Source organism: Sceloporus undulatus, chromosome 3, assembly GCF_019175285.1.
Source record: "Sceloporus undulatus isolate JIND9_A2432 ecotype Alabama chromosome 3, SceUnd_v1.1, whole genome shotgun sequence".
In the NCBI taxonomy this organism is placed as follows: Eukaryota; Metazoa; Chordata; class Lepidosauria; order Squamata; family Phrynosomatidae; genus Sceloporus; species Sceloporus undulatus.
This window is the reverse complement of record NC_056524.1, coordinates 128,930,802-128,951,803: the sequence shown is the minus strand read 5'-3', so window position 1 is coordinate 128,951,803 and position 21,002 is coordinate 128,930,802. Positions and strand designations below refer to the sequence as shown.

The 21,002-nt window shown below is 37.6% G+C and overlaps 1 protein-coding gene across 1 annotated transcript in view; it reads right to left on the bottom strand.

Annotated features, from left to right (window-relative positions):
• Positions 1-21,002, bottom strand: part of DACH1 (dachshund family transcription factor 1) — a 425,175-nt gene that overhangs the window by 117,062 nt on the left and 287,111 nt on the right. Inside the window, 2 exon segments of the mRNA XM_042460363.1 lie at positions 6,694-6,828; positions 9,604-9,739. Coding sequence (XP_042316297.1) covers positions 6,694-6,828; positions 9,604-9,739 — 271 coding nt within the window.

Genomic DNA, 21,002 nt, shown 5'->3' with positions numbered 1-21,002 from the left:
TATATTCAGTTTTGTCACATGTGGCAATCATGGGTTCTTACTCAGAAGCTGCACAGTGTTGTCACAAAACCATTCATCCAGTTGATTGCTTCTCTCATCGGCGCTTCGGAATCAGGCTCATCAGATGAGTATGCACCTTGATTCTGAACATATCAGTAACTGTATTAATGAGCAGTTTATTGAGGACTTGAAACAAACCCCAGCCTATCCAGCATCTGAGTAAGAATGCATTCCACAAAGTAATTGTTAGAGAACATTGGACTGGACTAGTAAAGATGGTCTTACCAGGCAAAGAAATATGCTGCAAATCTTCTCTTTGCAGATGTTCATATTATGACAGTATTGGTTTCATTTAAGAGTGAGGTTGCTGGTGATCTGAATTCCCATGCTTTTGGAGGGGGACATATTTTAAACCATATATATTTGCTTTAACACAGGGGCTCAACAGACCACCCCAAAAGGGCAGGCTGGAGCCACCCATTTTTGTTCCTGAGGGATGCTGCAGCAGCCAAACCGTGCGGCATCCCTCCGCACCAAAAAAAGAGCCTGCTAAAAGCAGGGTGCCATGACTGCACCATTGGTGCACTTGCACACATCAATGACAAATAGCTGCAAATAGCTGGGTTTTTAGCTCTAGTGAAGGGCCTTTTCGGACAGGTTCAGGGCAGATCCACCAGATCCATATCTGGTCTGCCCAATCATGCCCTGGGGTATTGCACTGCATGGACACGATGACATCAGGCTGGGGAGAATACAGGTCTTTTGGCCCATGCATACAGCCCTGAAGCAGCTATTGCTATTTAAGCCTGTCTCCCACACACACACCCCAAAACAAAAGACAGATCCTGCATACTCTCAGGTATTGTGAGCCCCCTACAGCACTATCATCTGCTGTTGCAGGTTTTCTCATGAGAAGCACATTCCAGGATAGGTTTTCACCAAAACTAGCCTTACTGAAGGCAGAGAAATGGTAAGGAAATCACAATTTACATTCCATAATTTCGCTCCACTCTGTTCAAGGCACAAACAACCTATTATAATATATTGTGAACCCCCACAGCACATTTGTGTACTGCTCCAACTTTTCCCCAAGCACCACATTCAAGGAACAAAAATGTTTTACAAAATGCCCATCCTATTCAAAGAGGATAGATAAGTGCCAGTGTACACTGTCCACTTGGGCAAACGGCACAAGGAGACAGACGGTAGCAATATTAGGAGGAAAAATTGCAATATAACTGAATAGTAACTATAATAAAAAGATTGCAAGGAAAATCCCCAGAAAACTCCTACCATTATTTCCTGTGGAGGAGGAGATAACATATAAACCTATCATCAACCATAACCATATGGTGGTTACTGTTCACCTTCAGACTACGATATCTAAATCAGCTGAAAGTGACTACACCTTTTATGACAAAGACCAGTATCTGCCATGATGTGATGAAAGCCATACGCAGCAATTAACAACATGCTTCTCAAGAGCAGGTAATAAAAACATTTAAAAAATAATTCCTTAGGTCATAACTCTAATAAATATCACTAAATTCATTGGAAGTATGAATCAACTGTCCGATTAGGAAACCTATTAATCCATTATATTAAGAAGAGGAATGAAGAGAAGAAGCTGAAATGATGGAAGCAAAATCTTTTCAATGTGCTTGATCATGGAAACACTAGCATAGCCCTTTCTGCTGACCAGTCATCACATATTCAACAAAAAAGCAATAATTTATGAATAACCCATGAAAGTCAGCAAGTTATATATAAGAGTTAACTTTAAACCCTGAGATGCTTCACGTGTCACAGACACTTGGAATTGCTCAGTATTCTGTCTTAATATAAATGAGCCAGAGTACTCAGGCATGTTGCTCAATTGCTCCCATTTGGCTTTACTTGTCAGCTGAAACACCTTCACTAACTAGGCAACCGCCATTCAGGGTTTAGTGCTACATCCAAACAGTAACTCCCAGTCAGCCTGCACTGGATAGACTTAAATGTGTATGTGCAAGAAAGACTGTGACAGAGAGATTGAGGGGCAGGTGGATAAAGATCCCAAGGGTTTGTGACAGAGTCAGTTTACCAGGTGGGGCACCAGCAACAATTTTTAAAAGTACTTTTCAGAGAGAGCAGTAAGAAGGAGGGCACAAAGTTTTCATTGTGCCCCTTTGAGACCAAGGTTTATTTCAGGAGATCAGACAAATTTGCACTGGATAAGGCTGTGAATGAATAGTAATTATGGTGAGAATATATTCCTTCCAGTATCAGAGGCAATGGGTCTCTCCATACCAGCTGCTGGGGATCATCAGCAGGAGGATGCTATTGCACTCACAGCACTTTTATGAGTATCTTACAGGTATTCCATTGGCTGCCGTGTGCCTCGAATGTTAGAATAGAGTGGCAAAATTGGTTTAGTGATTATATAGTAAATTTAAAAAAAAGAATAATGGGGGGATAGTTTAAATCATTAAAACACTTTTTTCTTCTCCCTTTTTGCTCCAGGAAATACTCTGATTTAGGAGTACAGAAAATCATAATGGTTCACTAAACATACATAAGGTTTATTTGTGTAAATAAAGGACATTTCCTTGAATTTTAAAATGGATGGTGCATCTGAATCCCAGTCACTGCTAATGCTATATAGTAATTTAGCATAGGTTTTCAAAAAATCTCTTGAGGGAACAAAACATCTCTGGAAAATTTTGGTGGTTTTAAACATCAATTATTATGAAACTGGGGACTATATTTTACTGGAAAATGAAATAATTTCACTCTTTGAATTTAAGAATGTCCTTCTGATTAGAACTAAAGAAACAGATTTGGGTTAAACCGAGGAATGATATTCAGTATTATTTATTTATTTATTGCCATTCATGGAAATCTAGAAAATATAAACAGATGAAGACAACTTTGTTGTTGTTATTTTTTAAAATATAATATCCCGTCAAGTAAGGTATCCCTGTGAAAGTATCTGGGTGAGACAAAGTACACAATGATACACTCTAGAACAAACTCAAACCTCAACTTTCACACATTTAACTTTGATGAATTTGATTATTCATGAGTTTGCCATCAATAATTAAGTGAGATTTTAAAAACATTTTGTGGCCTACTGCAGAAAATTTCAGACAACATGTGTAAACTAGAAAATGTAAAATAAACTTTAAAAAAAAGTCATTCATAAAAGCATAAAATAATACCAAAGGTAGTTGCTTCCCTTTCCATCCATAGAGCCTTGCCTGGCACTGGTAACCCCAAAATGGCTGCTTTCCTCCTCTCCAATCACAATTAAGACCCAGCATGTGACATGTCGGTAAAATATAAGTGGTGCTTCACTCGGGTTTCTTATGACAGCAATACGGACTGAGATAAAGTTTGGGGATGTGGCTAGAGATATTCACAGGGTTTTTTTCCATTTTTATGGGGCCTTGCACCCCTAACCCCAGTGAATATGGGGGGCCAATTGTATAAGCATTTTTTGTCAAAGATTTCCAAGACTTGATACTGCATGACCTCAATCCTTCAGTATTTTTAAATAGTATATGAAATAAAAGTTTTTGTAAAAAAAATCTTCTGGTGGTAACTGATGCCTAATATGAAAACTTTCTCCACTGACTGTGCTGCATTCCATCTTAAGTTTCAAAGTGACTTTCTCATTAACATTGCTTTTTGGAGCACTGATAACGGAGAATAGGGTGTCTTTATGAAAATATTTAAAGGACACAGAACATGCATCGTAAAAATGATTTGAGAGCCACAGATAGGTTCTGATAATTTCCACTTGATTTTGGATCAGATTCATGGAAACTTTATTTGTAATTAAATATACCAGAAGAATATTCAGCATGTCATGAGAAGCCCACCTAAACTAGTCGATCAAGTAAGCCCTACAGCAAGTTCCCCATGTAAGATTTGTTGAGAGACTCAAAGATCAAAGAAAGAAATGTAGGTAGTTTGCATGGTTGTTGTGCACACACTATTCTAATGTGCACAAAACATGAATTCACCTTCTTCCATGCAGCTGGCGTTAATTATATGGCAGACATCATTTGTTTAGGGACAGACAGAAATCCAGGCATTTAAGTTTTTTAGGAAAGAAATGTGAGCTTTTACTACGTCTCCTTGAGCTTATAAACATATAATAGTATGACTTACATTTTGCTAACCTATAATAGTATCTCAACATCTCTTTGTCAGGTTGGCTACCATACCATTTCTAACAGTAGTGAGATACGATACACTGTCTTCTAACATGCTTTCTATGTATAAAGCTCAGAAATGCAAAGAAAGTGGAACATATTAAAGATTTAATCAAAGCTGATAGAACTATATCTATATCCATTTCTGATTCCATATGTCTAGACAAAACCATTTCTTTAAACTGGTAAAATCACTATGTAGCAAAAGTTTTACCACAGAAAGTCCTCCCCCCCATTTTTTATCCCTTGATTTATTAATATGCCTATTGTCTTGAAATCCTTTCAACTTTTAAAATATATTGCAGACTGTAAATTAACATTTTCCTGCAACTTAAAGTACTTGAATTAAAAAAGGTAGGAGGAGTATGAACAGGAGCTTTTCTAACACCTCAAAGTTGTAATTATTTAAAAGTCATTTTAGCTACAAATGATGGATTAGCACCAGTGTGTCTTGGAAAAAAACAGAGTTATATGCAAATACTTAATGACTAATGCTAAAAAATTATTTCTTTCTTTTTTTTTCTTTTTCTTTTTACACAGACAAGTGATACAGACAAGGCATTTTGCATCCTAAGAATATAAATGCCTGAATCTATTTGGTTTGCATTCACTTCTCTACCTGTAACAATGATTAATGATTTTGAATGATTAAGGGTGGTCAGAAATGAAATTGCATATCTGAACTGTGGGTCCATAATGATGCAAACAGATAATTACTATCTCTGCAAATATCTGTAAGTGGAATTGCTTGTTTTTAATACAGGTAAGTTTGGCCTAAAAGTTACAGGGCTGGTTCAGGAGATATGATAAATGCAGTCATGACAGAAAACAATTTTTAATTTAGTATACCCTATAAATCTAGATAACCCATGAATATTTACAACCAATTCAGAAGGCAGAGATGGGGGTGCAGGGTAGTGATGGTGGTGAGGAAGAGACAAAAGAAGGCTGTGACCTAAACAATGACTGTTTAAGAAAAAGAACTCTCAGCACTCTCTATAGGAATAGATCTCACCAGGAGTGAGGCTCATTACTGCAAAGCAATATACATTTGGGATACTTTTAGGGATCCTCAATGATTTCCATTTTTTTAAAAAAGGAAGACATGTAAAATGTTTACATATTTCACAATAAGATTTTAACAGAACGGTGTACAATTATACTAAAGCCCCAAAGGGCTTAAAGAGAAATGTTTCCAAAAAAATAATAATTAATAATCTACAGTATGTCTGTTCATATCAGACTCTCAGCATGGATAACATTTGCAGGGTCTAAGTGGGGGGTACACAAGGAGCCATAACAGGTTGTGTGTGCAATGAACCGAAATTAATGATTTGTATAAAAGAAATGTTGTTCCCATTAATTTTTACTGTAATCTTATTAAAGATGCCACCTGTCCAGAATGGAGGTGTCCAGATTTTAATTCACTTTCCATATCTCACAGTAGTTGCACAGGACAGAGCTGGGAACCTTTTGTATCTATTAAACTATGCCAAAAAAATGTCCACTTTTTAAATCTTTACTACTGTAGCAATTATATACAGATGTACTGCACCACTTTCTATTATGAGTTTGTCCTGCATTGCTACCAAGCTGTTGCCTTTGATTCAACCTCATTATCTCTCAGTTCTACAAAGGTTGCTTAAAATCCCATACCATACCATAAACCTTTATTAGGCATCTCAAAAAACATCATACAAAATTAAAATTTTAACTAAAATTATTTACAAAGATACTTTAAAATTCCTTCCTTATAACAAGTAATTCTATGCACTACAGTTGTTCACTTAAAATCTATACATCATGTATACAAAATTATTGTCTCTGTTAAATGTGTTTCTGTAATTTAAAAAATAAGGGTAACTGTTAATGTTTCCTTTACAGAAATAAGGAGCTTAACAAATCTGTACAAACCAAATGAGAAGGTAGTATAATAATCAATAGAAATACCAATGCACATTAATCTAACTCATATATTTTCAGATGGATGGCTTATTAAATTTAAAATAAATTACGTGATATCCGCCACTCTAATTTTAGACTATTAATAGTTGTAAGAGTTTAAGTAATTTAGCCTCTCTCTTCCTTCCCGACACATGGCCATCAACAGTTATTTCACTGTGGTTGACTTTAAGTGACTGTTTCTTTGATCAACTACAGACATACACCAATTACATAAAATAAAGTTTTCAAGAAAATATTCCTCAAGTATTGATCTCTAATTTTTTTCCCTTTTGTCTAGCAACATTATTAAATAATATCTACCATTTATTTTTTTCTCCTATTAAAATAATGAATGTACTACATGAACATGTACACCCACTCACAAAAGAAATTGTGTTATCTTGCAGAATAGACAGGAATCAATATTCCCCCCTCCCATGAATGCTTCCATTAATGCTTTAGTGCATCCCAACTCACTTGACTACTAATATCTGTGCTCTGATGTTCATCTTTTTCAAGGAATAAAACAACAGTTTCAAGCAACTGCTACCTTTCTCCATGTGCATTCTTTTTGACTCATGCCCACTGTCATGGCCAGCCAGATCTCCTTCTTTTGGACCAGGTAGGACATTTGGTGATAAACCCATCAACATCTGGTTCATGGATAGACCATTTTGATGGACAGCTGCTAGCACCATAGAGACAAAAAACAAAAACAAAATACTGTTAATTAATTTCACAAAAGCCTAGTTATAGGCAAGCAGAGTTCTCCCTGTCTAATCTACCAGGGGTGCAATCATAGTTGTGAGGACAAATAAGGACATTGTCCCCCAATGAAACTTTCCTCAATCCCCACATTTCTAGCATTGCAGTACCTTAAACCTTAAGCTGTGTATTTAGAAATACAAGTTAATTAAGAAAAAAATGGGGCAGGCAATGGAATACTAATACCAAAGGAATACTAACATAGAAAAAGTGTTGCAAAGAGGACATGTTGTGACAAGCACTTTTGGCTCTCGGCTGGGACGATGGCAGTGTAAGCAAGGGCATTGCAAGGCTTCAGCAAGAGATCTGAGCTCAAAGGTCATGCAAAGTCTGACATGGTGCCAAGTCTTGCAAGGCTACTCTGGATTTCATTGGGCCTATATATATGTAGACCTGAGCCAACATGATGTAGTGGTTTGAGTGTTGGACTAGGACTATGGAGACCACTTGGCCATGGAAATCCACTGGGTGACCTTGGGAAAATCACAATCTCTCAGCCTCAGAAGACTACTAAGGCAGACCTCCTCTGAACAAATCTTGCCAAGAAAACCCCATATGTTCACCTTAGGGCTGTTATAATTTAAAAATTATTTAAAGGCACATCACAACAACACATATTGGCCTGCCGCCTTTCCAGCCAGCCATGAAAAATATTCAGTGTCTCTTTCTCTGCAATGCTAAACATTTCAGGTCTGAAGTAAAATGTTTTTTGTGGGGGGAGGGCACAAATTTTATGGGAGATAATGACCTCATTTTGTCCCCATGTAGCAACATGTCAAAGAGCATATCTGTCTCATTACCACCGCTGGGTCCTCTGGATAATCATACAGTGATACAGTGATACAGTGATGGACTAAGATGCACGGTCCAGTCCCTGTAGGCTTGAGTCCTCAGACATTTGCTGTCAAATTTTATTAGGATAAGGTACAGTTAAGGTCTATATGCATAGGCCTTATTCCAGCATTAAATCATAAGCAGCTCTGAAGACATACGCCAACTGGGTTCAACCCACCATATATGCTTCATGCAACTGGGAATTTATGTAAATCAGATCAATTTTTTCTTTCAGTATTTCTGGCCAGAAGCCCTGGCATTGAAAAGAAGAAATATATACACACAAATCAAGTGGCAATGGTGTCACTAGGGTTGATGTCACTCTAGTACAGTACCTCGTGGTGTCACCCCCCCCCCCATTGACTTCCTCCTGTACCAGAATCCTTAGTAATATTTTTATACTAATGTTCCTCATAAATCGTAATTCATGTTTATCACTGACTGTAATGGAAATAGTTGTGACATAAACAATTAGTAAATTAATTACACTGTGATTAAAGCAAAAATTTGGTAAGATGTGATTTTTTTAAAAGGGTTTTTTTTAAAAAAGTAAATCAAAAATAAATTTAAAACACTTTTTTAAAAATGGAGGCCTCTCCTTTCTCTTCCCACTAAGCCTTGCCACATTTATACCATCTCTTCATCATTTAAAAGGAATGTAGGTGAACACCACAGCCAATTTCTGCCAAAATGTAGATGTTTGGAGAACATGGATGTCATCCTTCTTGGGATGTCATCTGGTGTGGTCCACACCCCCTGCACCCCTACAGTCACATGCCTGCCAAATGGTACTCCAAGATGTCAAGGCATACATGTTCTGTTTAAACCAAACCAAAATAAAACTCCCTCCCCTCTCCAAATAAGGACTTGCTTATTTAAGCTGTCTCATTGATTAATTTATTTTCCCCCACAAACTTCCACATTTCTGTCTTGGCCACTGGTGCATTTTTTCCCTATTAAATCATGATTTATATCAAACCTATCCAAATCAGATGAAAAATACAAACTGTACTGACTCCAGAGCAAGTGTATAGATATAGAGAGTTATCCTCACTCTATATTAGGTAAGGATGGAAGAAATACCCCCTTGTAAATATACAAGCAAGATTACAAAGCTCTATTCTGAGCCAACTAAAGATATTACATAGATGTAGATGGTTATCCACAAGGCTGTCAGTGGGTTTTTGGTGCCTTTTGACAATCCTGGGTTCTTAGTAATCTAGATGAGTAAAACTCCTGCCTTGACAGAAAATAATGAATAACCAGTACCTTGTACTGCCATAAACCTTGACAAAATGCTTCTCTACTTGAAAGACGTAATCTTACAAGATTTGAAATGAATGAAACCATCACTAATAATGAGTACACATTAGCAATCACTCTGCAAATGACTTTTATGTTTACATATACTAAGGAAAATATGTCAACAGGAAATGGCAACGTTCTTATTCCTAAAAAAAAAAGAAACAACATCCAGCATTTCTGAAGTCAAGCTGAATGGAGATGTACAACCTGGCATTATACAATTAAGTAAAAGTAGATCATCTTGAAATAAAGTGAGGAGAAATTTGTCAAAAGCCATATGAAAATATGAATGTAACCCTTGGGATTTTACACTGAAATCTGATTTTCTTCCAAAATGTTCTAATCCAGATTTATACTACTTATAAATCAATCAGCTCACCAAACATGTACAGAAGCCTATCAAACACTTTAATAAACAACAATAACTGCCTGCTTTCCCCCCTCTCTTTTGTTCAGATAGGAGAAAAATCAGGAAAGCATTTTCAAACATCTGGCAGCATATGCCACATATGCCTAATGGATTGTATTTAGTTTACACGGATACAAAGTGACCTACGTATTCTGTCTGAAGAGCTTTCAGTTCGGGCAGGGGAGCTGGATACACTGCTGCTACGATGAGATGATGGGTGACTACCAGGCCTTCGGCCTTCTTCAAGGGATGGAGCAGGGGAAGGGCTATCTGGAACTCGTTCCTGCACCAAAACAAAACAAATCAACAATAACAACTAAACCCAGTGTAAAGCAATGTTACTTTGTTCTTTTTATACATCTGAATTTTTAATAACGGGTCTTCTGGGCCTCAGTCCTCAAACAACTAGACAGGTACTAGAGACACAACATGCACACAGTTGGACGATCCTAGATTACCTTGTTTGAGAGCTGCATAAAATGTTCAGAGCTAAAGCTTATTCAAGTAGAAAGTAGGGCAAATAAAGTTATTCAGGTATATAGTTTCACTAGGAAAAAATAAAGCATGCTTAGGATTACTTGGTTGATTTCCATTTTAATTTTAAACCATTGGTCCCATAGTGGGTGAGGGGAGCTGTTTGCTCATGAAGTGTTCTTATGCATGAAATCCAAAGAGATATTGTCCACGGACTTTATTCCGAAATTATCAACCATTCAAAAGGCAGGAATTTCTGAAATAACAGCGTAAAAAATCAAATTGCTGGTTCAAAGTAGCGTCGAATCAATGTGATTTACAAAAAGGCCTGGCATTTAATTTAGCAACTGATTTAGTGGGATTTAGGCCAAAGTATATATTTTCATCTTTTTTTAAAAAAAACCTTAAAACATATTGGAGGTCAATTGATAATGTTACCCACATTCTTATTTATGAAGTAATTTAGTAATTCAAAAAGTGTTTATTCGCAAGATCTCAATTGCTGCCTATGGGATTAGAGAGCAGATATTTACAGAGCCCAGGATTTTTACTTTTATTGATTTAAGTAACTGCATACATAGTTTCCATAGAAATATACACAAATAGAGGGTATGTAAACATTTCATTTAATACATAATTTTACCGTTTGGCCTGCTATCTTCTGAAGGGCTTCATTAAAATGAAATCCAGTGAGCATATATGATTTGAACAGAGTTGCATAGCAAATTAATTTATTTTAAGAGTTTAATTTGTTTATCATATTTATGTATGCCTTTACAGAACAAATTATAATATGTAGGCAGCAGAAGATATGCATAGGGCAACCCAACACAATTATGACTGAAACAAAGGAGATAATGAGTTTTATTATTGTCATATAACAAGATGAACCAGGAGGAAGTCTATGAGAGAGCGCTTTGTAAACTCAGTTTATCAGTTCATTTGTGAACTACCCTTTAACCTTAATAGAAATGCAACTGAACTAGGCAGAGGTAAGTGTGTAATTAATTTAATTCCTCAAGTCTCTGCTTCATAGTCTCGCCTCATAATTTCTTCAATCAATAATATACAATCTCTTGCAATTTTCTGTCTTTATCAAAACTAGTTGCAATAATAAATGGAAATGCTAGTAATAATAAATTGGAAATACGCTCTTCCTCTAAAAAGGGCATACTAATAAACTAATGGTGCTGGAATATCAATATGAGAAAGTCATTCTTTCCACCTTGTCTTTGTGGGGAGGTGGATTTAGTAAAATATTGACTTTTCCTTTAAAAGGACTTGATTGAAAAAGAAAAAGGAAAAGAAAAGTGAATTAAAAGATATTCAGCTACTTATTCACACATAACTATTTGACAGCTATAATATTACAGATGGAGCTAGAGACCTCTATTACAGAGGAAAAGTATAGGAGTGATAGAGCTCTACTAGGCTGCATTCACACTGCAGAGATAATCCAGTTTGACATCACTTTAACTGCTATAGCTCAATGGCATGGAATTCTGAGAACTGCAGTTTGTTTTGGCACTGGAGCTCTCTGACAGAGAAGGCTAAATGTCTCAAGAAACTACAATTCCCAGAATTCCATAACATTGAGCCATGAGAGTTAAAGTGGTGTCAAACTGGATTATTTATGCAGTATGAATATAGCTTTAGTTCTTTTGATATTTTTGTCCACAGTGTTTTGCTACTTACATGTTGTTTTTTCAAAAAAACACCAGATTCATAAACCAAATATAATTTGCAACAGAGGAAGTCTGGGTAAAATTTGATGTTTAATAGCCTTTTCCTGCTAAGTGGCCTTTTTGTAGTTTCACTAGTCCAGATAAGTACTGTCTGGAGCCCTCTAGCAAACTTCAGGCATCTTGATTCTACAGATCAGTCACTAGATTTCACCCCAAGGCTCCCCAATGGAGTGAGATGCAAGATGATTATATCTTCCAGTTTTCCTCCTGCACTGGTACACACACATGTCCACACACACCAACATCTATACAATATGGCTTAAAACCTACATATTATTGTACATAAAGGAATCTTGTTGCCTCATCTTTCAGTTCTACAGTTACTTTCCAGGTATAATGTTTATCGTGGAGTTGCAACCTGAGGCTGTCATATGAGGACAGTGTTAAATGGTGCATAAAAGCATATTACACTGAAATCCTTTGAAGTAACCAACTTTCTAACAGGAAAAAAATGCATTTGATCCTGGACTAAACTCAAAGTTTTACTGGGCACACTTCACTCTTCTCATCCAGAACCAAATTAAATGAGATCAGAGTGGAGGGGTCCCACCCATCCTTTTAATGTACATTAGAAACGCTACATGTGGCCACATCCTATGTGTCTATGTGCATGTGTTCATGTGTATATATTCTCTCTCTCTTTCTCTGAGTGAGTGAGTATAAGTTTCTCATCAACCACACACTGGATTGCAATAGAACATAATACCAAACTACTACCTCAGGTAGAACAACTATTGTTATTTTAAGTTCCATTGTCTTGCTATATTTGATAAAGAAGCATCATATTTAGGAACACAGTACATGGACTTCTTTCTAGTTTACATCTTCTCTAGGAACTAGTGTTTAGTGAGACAGTAAACCTGATGAGGCAAAGCCACGTCAAACTGCAGACAGGAATGCAGATTAAATAATCAAATGGTCCTTCATATAGAAAATATTTCCTTCACGCAGGAAAGTGCACAGCAGAAAAAAATCTAGTCCAGAACCCTCTTTAATATTTTATACTGTTGTTGTTGTTGCTGCTGTTGTTGTTGTTTACCTTCAAGGTTTTGTTTTTTCTCATGGCAATCCTATGGCAAACTTGTATGGAATATCTCCATAAAATTATATCCTTCAGATTCCACTGACATAAAAGCCGAGCAAGGTTTAAAAATTACAGTGAATTCAATCTAGGGGTAAAGGGATATATTGCATTGCAATCATATGCATGCTAACTCAGAGGTAAAGCCCACTTTACTCGGCTGAACTTACTCACACACACATTTTGATAGGTGTAGACACTTCCAACCATTAGTCCCCTTACACTACACAATTATAACACTATGATCCCACTAACTGCCATGACTGCCTCCTATGGAATCCTGAGACTTATAGTTTGGTGAAGTAGAAGAGATTTCTGGCTAAACAATGCTAAATACCCCTCTTTAAACTGCAAATCCTGCAGTTCTATAGGATGTTGCCATGGTAGTTGAAGTGCAACCAGAGCACTATAATTCTGTAGTGCAAAACAGTCCTTTGTTCAAAAAATGCTCACCCACATTTCCTCACCTGCCCATAGCGGAGACTCAAACATAACACAACAGCAATTTGAAGTAGTCTGAGGTGAGTGTGAAGTCAGAAGCTTTCACGGCTGGCATCCATAGTTATTGTGGGTTTTGGGGGCTATGTGGTTGTGTTCTGGAAGAGTTTATTCCTGATGTTTCTCCGGCGTCAGTGATGGCATCTTCAGAGAATGCTGGCATGGAAGTGTGTGGGGTATATATACTGTGTGACTCTTGGTTGAGAGGAAGTGATTTACATGTTAATCTGTGGGTTGATCTGTTGTTGAATAGCAAGGCCTCAGGGTGTCTATTTAATTAGTGATCCATTGTCAGCTGGGAAACCACCTGACCCTGGGTGGTTTTCCTTTCCACTTGCTGGGTCTTGATTTTGGTGTTTTTCAGGACTGATAGCCAAACTGTTTGCTTTAAGGGTTTCTTCTTTCCTGTTGAAGTTGTCTAGGTGTTTGTGGATTCCAATGGCTTCCCTCTGCATTCTGGCCTGATAGTTACTGGTATGGTCCAGCATTTCAGTGTTTTCAAATAACATTTGATGCCCAGGATGGTTTATAATGTGATCTGCTACTGTTGATTTTTCTTGCTGACTGAGTCTTCAGTGTCTCTCACATTCCTTGATTTGTGTTTGAACACTGCATTAGGTGGTCCCTATGTAGACTTGTCCACAGCTACATGGTATGCAGTAAACTCCTGCAGCCGTGACCTTTGCTGAGCGCTGCATTTGCTGGATTTTCTTGGTCAGTTGTATATCATTTGGAGGTTGTGTTTCCTCACCAGTTTCCCTATTCTGTCTGTGACTCCTTTGATGGATGGTAAAAGCACCCTCCCTTTCGGTGGTTGTTTGTCTTCCCTCCTATGGCTTTTTTGGGGTCTGGCAGCCCTTCTAATGTCTCAGCTGAATTATTATTATTATTATTATTATTATTATTATTATTATCAACCTTTATTTATAAAGCGCTGTAAATTTACACAGCGCTGTACATGCAATCTTTTTAATTGGACGGTTCCCTGCCCTCAGGCTTACAATCTAGAAAGACACGACACAAAAGGAGAAGGGAGTGGTGGTGGGGAAGTAATCATTAGTCTGTGGATCCCAGTCTAAGTGCATCAATTAATCTTCCAGGAAGTGGGGTTCACAGATTCTTTTTGTTCAGTCCACCCGTCTTTTTGTTGTACTTCTTTTTTGTCCTAGGTGATGGTTGGAGTTCTCATGTAGGTATCCATGCGTGTAGGTTTTCTGTATACAGTGTAGCCCAAACTTTGGTTTGGTTTGTGTATGACCAGGACATCCAAGAATGACAAGGTACCTTTCCTTTTCTTTTTCTAAAGTGAATTGGATGTTCAGGTGCATGTTGTTTAGATGTTTCAGAAACACGGTGAGATCTTCTTTTCCATGGCTTGAAATGGTAAAAGTGTCATCCACATATTGGAACCATGTTGTAGTCTTTTATGGAGCTGTTTCCAGGGCTTGTTTTTCAAAGTGTTCTATGTAAAAGTTTGCTATCACGGGCTCACAGGGCTTCCCATGGCTATCCTATCTCTATTTTCATAGAATCCATTTTCCCACTGGAAGTAGCTTGTAGTGAGGCAATGTTCAATCAGGGCTGTGATGTCTTTCAGAAAAGTTTGTTGGATGAGTGCCATGGTGTCCATTATGGGGACTTTGGTAAACAGGGAGACCACAACAAAGCTGATTAGTATGTCTTCAGGTTTGAGTTTGTTGATTTTTTCTATGAAGTGAGCTGAGTCCATGATGTAGTGGGGGGTTTGCCCTATAAGGGTTTATAATTGTGTGGCCAGAAACTTGACCAAGTCATATGTGGGGGATACAATGGTGCTCACTATGGGTAGGAGTGGAATAAAATCTTTGTTGAGCTTGGAAGGTCCATACAGTCTTGGTGGGAGAGCCTCAGATATGCATAAACTTTGGCGTGTGGTTGGCGGAATTGAGGAGTTTTTGATCAAGGTGTTTGTTTTCTTGGTGATTTTGTTGGTTGGGTCTTGTTTCAGGGTTGTTGTTGTTTTTTATACTGCAGAATCCAAGAGTTCCTTGATTTCATGTTTGTATTGTTCTGCTTCCATGAATACCGTGGCATTCCTTTGTCTGCTGGAAGAATGATGATTTCTGGGTCCAAATTGATATCCTTGATGGGTTTTCCTTCTTTTTTGCTAATGGTGCTGGGTGGTGGTTTTGCACAGTACAGAATCCTTGATGTTTCACCTCTGATCCCTTTCGCTTCCTCCTGTGGAGGGTGGATTCAACCTGGGCAATGATGTCTTCTACTGGGATTCTGGTGGTGGTGACCATAAAGTTGCCTCCTTTGGCCATGGTGTATGTTTCTTCTTTCAAAAGGTGCTGCTTTGTCAAAATGATGATGGCTCGTGATGTCTCCAGCAAGGGTTACAGCTGGTGCTTGTGGCATTTGTTAATTTTGTTTCTCTCTTTCGGTGTGGTCTGCCATATGTATTTCCATTTCCTGTAGGTGAGGCTGTCAACTTTCTCCCAGTCTTGAGTGTTAATCTTTTGTCGGATGCTGAGATAGTGTGATAGCAACTCTTTGTTTGTGTTAGTTCTTTGCATTCAGCGAAGGACAGGACAGATGCTCTCACAACTGCAGGAATTTACCACATATCATGAGCTGAGGACAAGTCTACATAGGAACCACCAAATGCAGTGTTCAAACACGAATCAAGGAACACAAGAGACACTACAGACTGGGTCAACCAGAAAAATCAGCAGTAGTAGAACACATTATAAACCATTCTGGGCATAAAAAGCTATTTGAAAACACTGAAATTCTGGACCATGACAACAACTATCCGGCCAGAATGCATGGGTAGTCCACTGAAATCCATAAACACCTAGACAACTTCAACATGAAAGAAGAAACCCTTAAAATAAGCAAAAGCACCACACTTGGCTCAGTACAGACCACCCCTTTCTGGGGGTCTGTGGACGCCTGTTTTTGGTCTCCAGCATTGCTGTAGCAACCAAACTGCATGGCAATGCTGCAGACCAAAAAAGGAGCCACCTAGAGCGGCTCCTTTGTGGGACGTCATAAGGGCTGCAAAGTCTCTTTCTATGCATGATGTGTGGGCACTGTGACGCCCACACATCATACACATGCACTGTAATGGCACTGCCAGCACATAATAGGGCTCGGAAGCATGCAGTTGGTGCATGCTCCCAAGCCCTACTTTCGTCACCAGGACGTCACATACTGGTAGTGTGTACCACACCATAGTTCATCTACCAGTCCTGAAAAACACCAAAATCAGAACTCGGCATGTGTAAATGAAAACCACCCAGGGTGAGCAGGGTTTCCCAGCAGATATCACTAATAAATAGACACCCTGAGGCCAACAACAGACCAACACAGAGATTAACATATAAATCACTTCCTCTCAACCAACAGTCACACAGTATATATACCCCACTCACTTCCATGCCTGCATTCTCTGAATATACCAACCACAGTTGCTGGCAAAATGTCAGGAATAAACTCTTCCAGAACATGGCCACAGAGCCCAAAAAACCGACAAAAAACTACAGTCTTAGGTGAGTTCACACAGTCCATTACATTCCATGAAAATGATCATGGAGTAATAATATGTGAGCTTAAAAATGTGTGGGACAGAGTCCTTGCTATTAAATATCTTTAGCCAGAATAGCAACTTTTCAGGAAGCTTTTCCCTTTTTGTTCAGTACAGTATAGCATGTCCTGTCTGCTCCTCATCTCATAAAGATCAAGGTAAAAAATAAACCACACAGCACCAAAGAAAGAAAGAAAAGTCTTTGAGAATATTTTCTCTTAAATTTGGGAGAGACTGGCTTTGACAAGAATGAAAACGAGACAACTGAAAATCTTTTCCTTCTATAAAGGTGAAAAATGTCAAACCTACTTTTAGATTCCCTTCCCTCAGTGTCCCCATCCACAACACATTCCGCTTTGAGAGGGAAAGTCTGAAATGCGGTTCTTTGAATGTTTGGCCGAATGCACTTAAAATCCTCCCTGCAATCAGGAATTCCCTGTAGACCTTTTCATGTTGGGTGGGAAAGTCAAAGGTAGACATCTGGGGATGGGAATGTTTGCAAAATGTCAGTACATAAGCTCCATCACACTTTGTTTCACACATTTTACTCAAACATTTGAACAGGGATAGAGAAAAGCTTACAATATCATCATTCATTTTACAATGTGAAGTGGTTGTTAGGCATGGGAAGGGGGATGCCAGTACCAGCAATACTAGACAGGGTCAGAAAGAACACTTGCAAATGTTCTCATCCTGGGGGTGGGGGGAGTGCACAAAATAGTTTTTGCACGTAAAACAATGGGGATTTTTTTTGTCCTTGAAATTTTGTTTTTGCAAAATCTGAAAAATTAGGAGGAAACTTGAGGAATTATTTCTTTTTCTATAAAAGTACTGGAGAAGTGAAGATTGGCATCTCTAGTACCAATATACCAACAAGCAGATGTATTGAATCTGCTACATGGAGAGCTTTAAAACTGATTCTGAAACCATCTACAGTTTTTTTTTAATCAAAATACATTCAAGAAGAGGGCATCTGAGATGTAGAAAATCCATGGGAAACAACAATACCTAACTGAGATATCTACTAAAATCATGAGAATACTTTCAGTTAAATCATTAACTTAAGAAAGCTCCTGAATAAACAACCTACAAGAAAAGGCTCATGACTAGACTGTAAACAAACTTGTTTCATGCTTTAGATATTTAGATAAATAAAAGTTAATAATAATAATAATAATAAATTACTAGAATTATAAAACGGTATAATGTAAATATCTGAGTAATAAATTACTTTTACTTAATAATTTTAGAAAGGCCTTCCATAGTTAGCTTGCTGTAGCTATGTTGGCATTTCTATAAAAAATAAATTTTGCTGCTCTTCAATAGTCTAGTATTATCCAGTTCCATCAAGCTCAAGTGATACTTTAAACAGTACATGTCAACTATTAAACTTCATTTGTCAAGTCTTCCTCAGAAAATAATGTCTTATAGTCTTCTACATTTTGGCAGACTTTTCTAACAACCAAGACTTCAAAAAGAGAAAGAGAAAGAGAGAGAGAGAATATATTTGGTACCTTGGAGAATACTATCTCATAAGCAAACAAAATAAATTAATATCAAAATTGCAGGTTTGGAATTGAATTAATAAGTTCCTCATGACCAGAGCATCCCTGTTTTCTTTCCCTGTAGAAGACTCCCCACTCCACAGGCAGCAGAAAAAAACCACTTCTCTCATTCTGTATGGAGCTAAAACACTGCCTAGGATTTGGACAGGAGCTACTACTGTCCAGCTGTCCATTCATTCTAATATCACATTGCACCATCATACTCTATGCCACTGCACAGGAACAGCTAGCAGGATAATGAGTTCCATCTAAGTACCTTTGTCTAATCTTTATCAGATATAGAACGTTTTGGACAGGACTGGTGGCACAATGTCTTTAAGGACCAGTAAATGAAAAGGAAACTGATACAGCCCTGGGCAAAGGATTATTTTCCTTGGATCAAAGAAAGAATCTTTAGATTATGCCAAAAGATTAGATCAGTCAAGTAATTTTCATGGCGGGTACATGCCCTCCTTTATTATACCACAAACTATGTTTTGAAACACTTCCATTTCCAAAGCAGTTTGTAAGCAGAGTTCTTGTTGTTGTTGTTAACTGCCTTCAAGTTGGCCTTGAATTATGGCAACCCTTTGAATGAGGCATCTCCAAGACATGTCTTGCAGATTCAGGGCCATGGTTTCCTTGATTAAATCTATCCATCTATAATGTGGTCTTCCTCTTTTCTTGCTGTCCTCTACCTTACCTAGCATTCTTGCTGGGGAAAAAGATCTAAGCTTTGGGTTTAAGATTCATGGTCCTTTATATCATGTCCTTCTTTTAAACAGATCTGAAATATATATGTTTAGGGGTGTCTTCAAATTTCTCCCCATCTAAATTACTTCTTAGATTTTGGAGGTCTGCCTTACGTAGGTTTGTTTATTGTTTGATAGAGTTTCCCCTATGATGTATGCGGAATTCTGCTTTTCATGAGCTATTTGCTGCAGTACAAGCTTAACCACCTTTTTTACCATAACACTAACAGTAGGTGCATATACATTACGTCCTGCAAAAAAAGCTATATTGATGTTACTGTTTCAGAAGTAACTGTATCAAGATACTTTTTGTGTAATGCTTTACAAATGTGGAAGTGTAGCTGTGTGTATTGTTACACACTGCAAAATTGTTCTTGATCTAAAAATTTAATAATGTTTAACATGCCATGGGACTATTTTTGTTGCTATTGCCACAGATTGACATGCCCACCTCTGGAATTCAAGGGAAAAGAAAACACAGATGAACTGAAGAAGCTAAACCTGCAGAGAGATGTAGAGGCTATTGCAAAATTTGCTTATCCCTTGCACTTTTTTTCCTGGCAAGGAAAGTACAGTGGATTTATCTATCCCATTTGTGAACTGTACAATGATGCCATAAGGGCCACTTCACACATTATATAATGAGGAATTTTGTTACCACTGGAGCTACAAAAAGCTATGGCCAATCCTCACTTGCGTATCTCTCTCTCTCTCTCTCTCTATATATATATATATATATATATGTATGTATATATATGGCACATGCATATGTTATACTTTATATACACATATTACTAAATGTAATGTTTAAAGCAGCTCCTAAAAACCCCAATAACTAAATATGAGGTCCATCAATGAAAAATAGCTGATCAGATTTTCTCGGTGTGTTAACATTCAGCAAAGCAATGGAAACAGCACTATGCAAAATATCATCACATTTCTTATCTTTCCAAAATCTGTAAACCATTCAGATAATCAAGGTAGGTACTGTACTTTATAATATATTTTTTTAATTAGAAATTGGTATTTCAAACTATATTCTATGGATGTACCATAGAACCTGATACCTTTTTTATGCCTGTGTTCTCAGTGTTACTACAAAACTATTATCATCAGCTCTTAGCTACAGCATTTATTTTTGATATCCTTTTATATTTTGTACATATTTCTGCTTAGGGAAAGCTGAGACTGCTAACAAGCTTGGCTTTCTGAAGCCATGGGCAGGTGATGAAAGGCATCTCCTGCATAAAGCATTCTCAGGTCACAGCTGTCACACTTTGTGATTTACTATTGTCACAATCTGTTGTCCCTGCTCATTCATGCAATCTCATTCCTCCAATTCACAGATTTCCACATTCAATTACAAAAAAGGGTATCTAATGTTCATCTCATTTCAGAAAGGGCACAGAATCATCAGGTGGGATATAATACCAAGTACTAATGTCTGTTTTTCAGGGGTGCCTCATACCCTCCCTACTTTATTCTTCATGGCCTAACTCTGAAAGAGTTAAAAATAGAAAATCAAGATTTGTTTTCTGCATAATTCCAGCCTCTTATCTATGGAAAATGAAGCACTGCTTAATAGCAGAATGGCATCTGAAGCTTTGCAAGTTTAAGATAGCAACTCAGGCTCAGAAGAACTTGGTGAATTGCAGGGAAAGGTCAGCAAGAGATCTGAGTTGGCAAGGCTCTCTAAATCAGCTCTCATAGTGAGACAAATGAGAGAGTTTGTCATTTTAAGAATTTCACAAGATGGCATGACAGAATTAAGAGATGCTTTGGAAAATTTCAGTTCTCACTTGTACAGTTCTAATTTCAGAATAACAGCAATTAGAATTATTCAAATGGCTTTACGGAAGCTGTATGGAGGAATAGCTACCT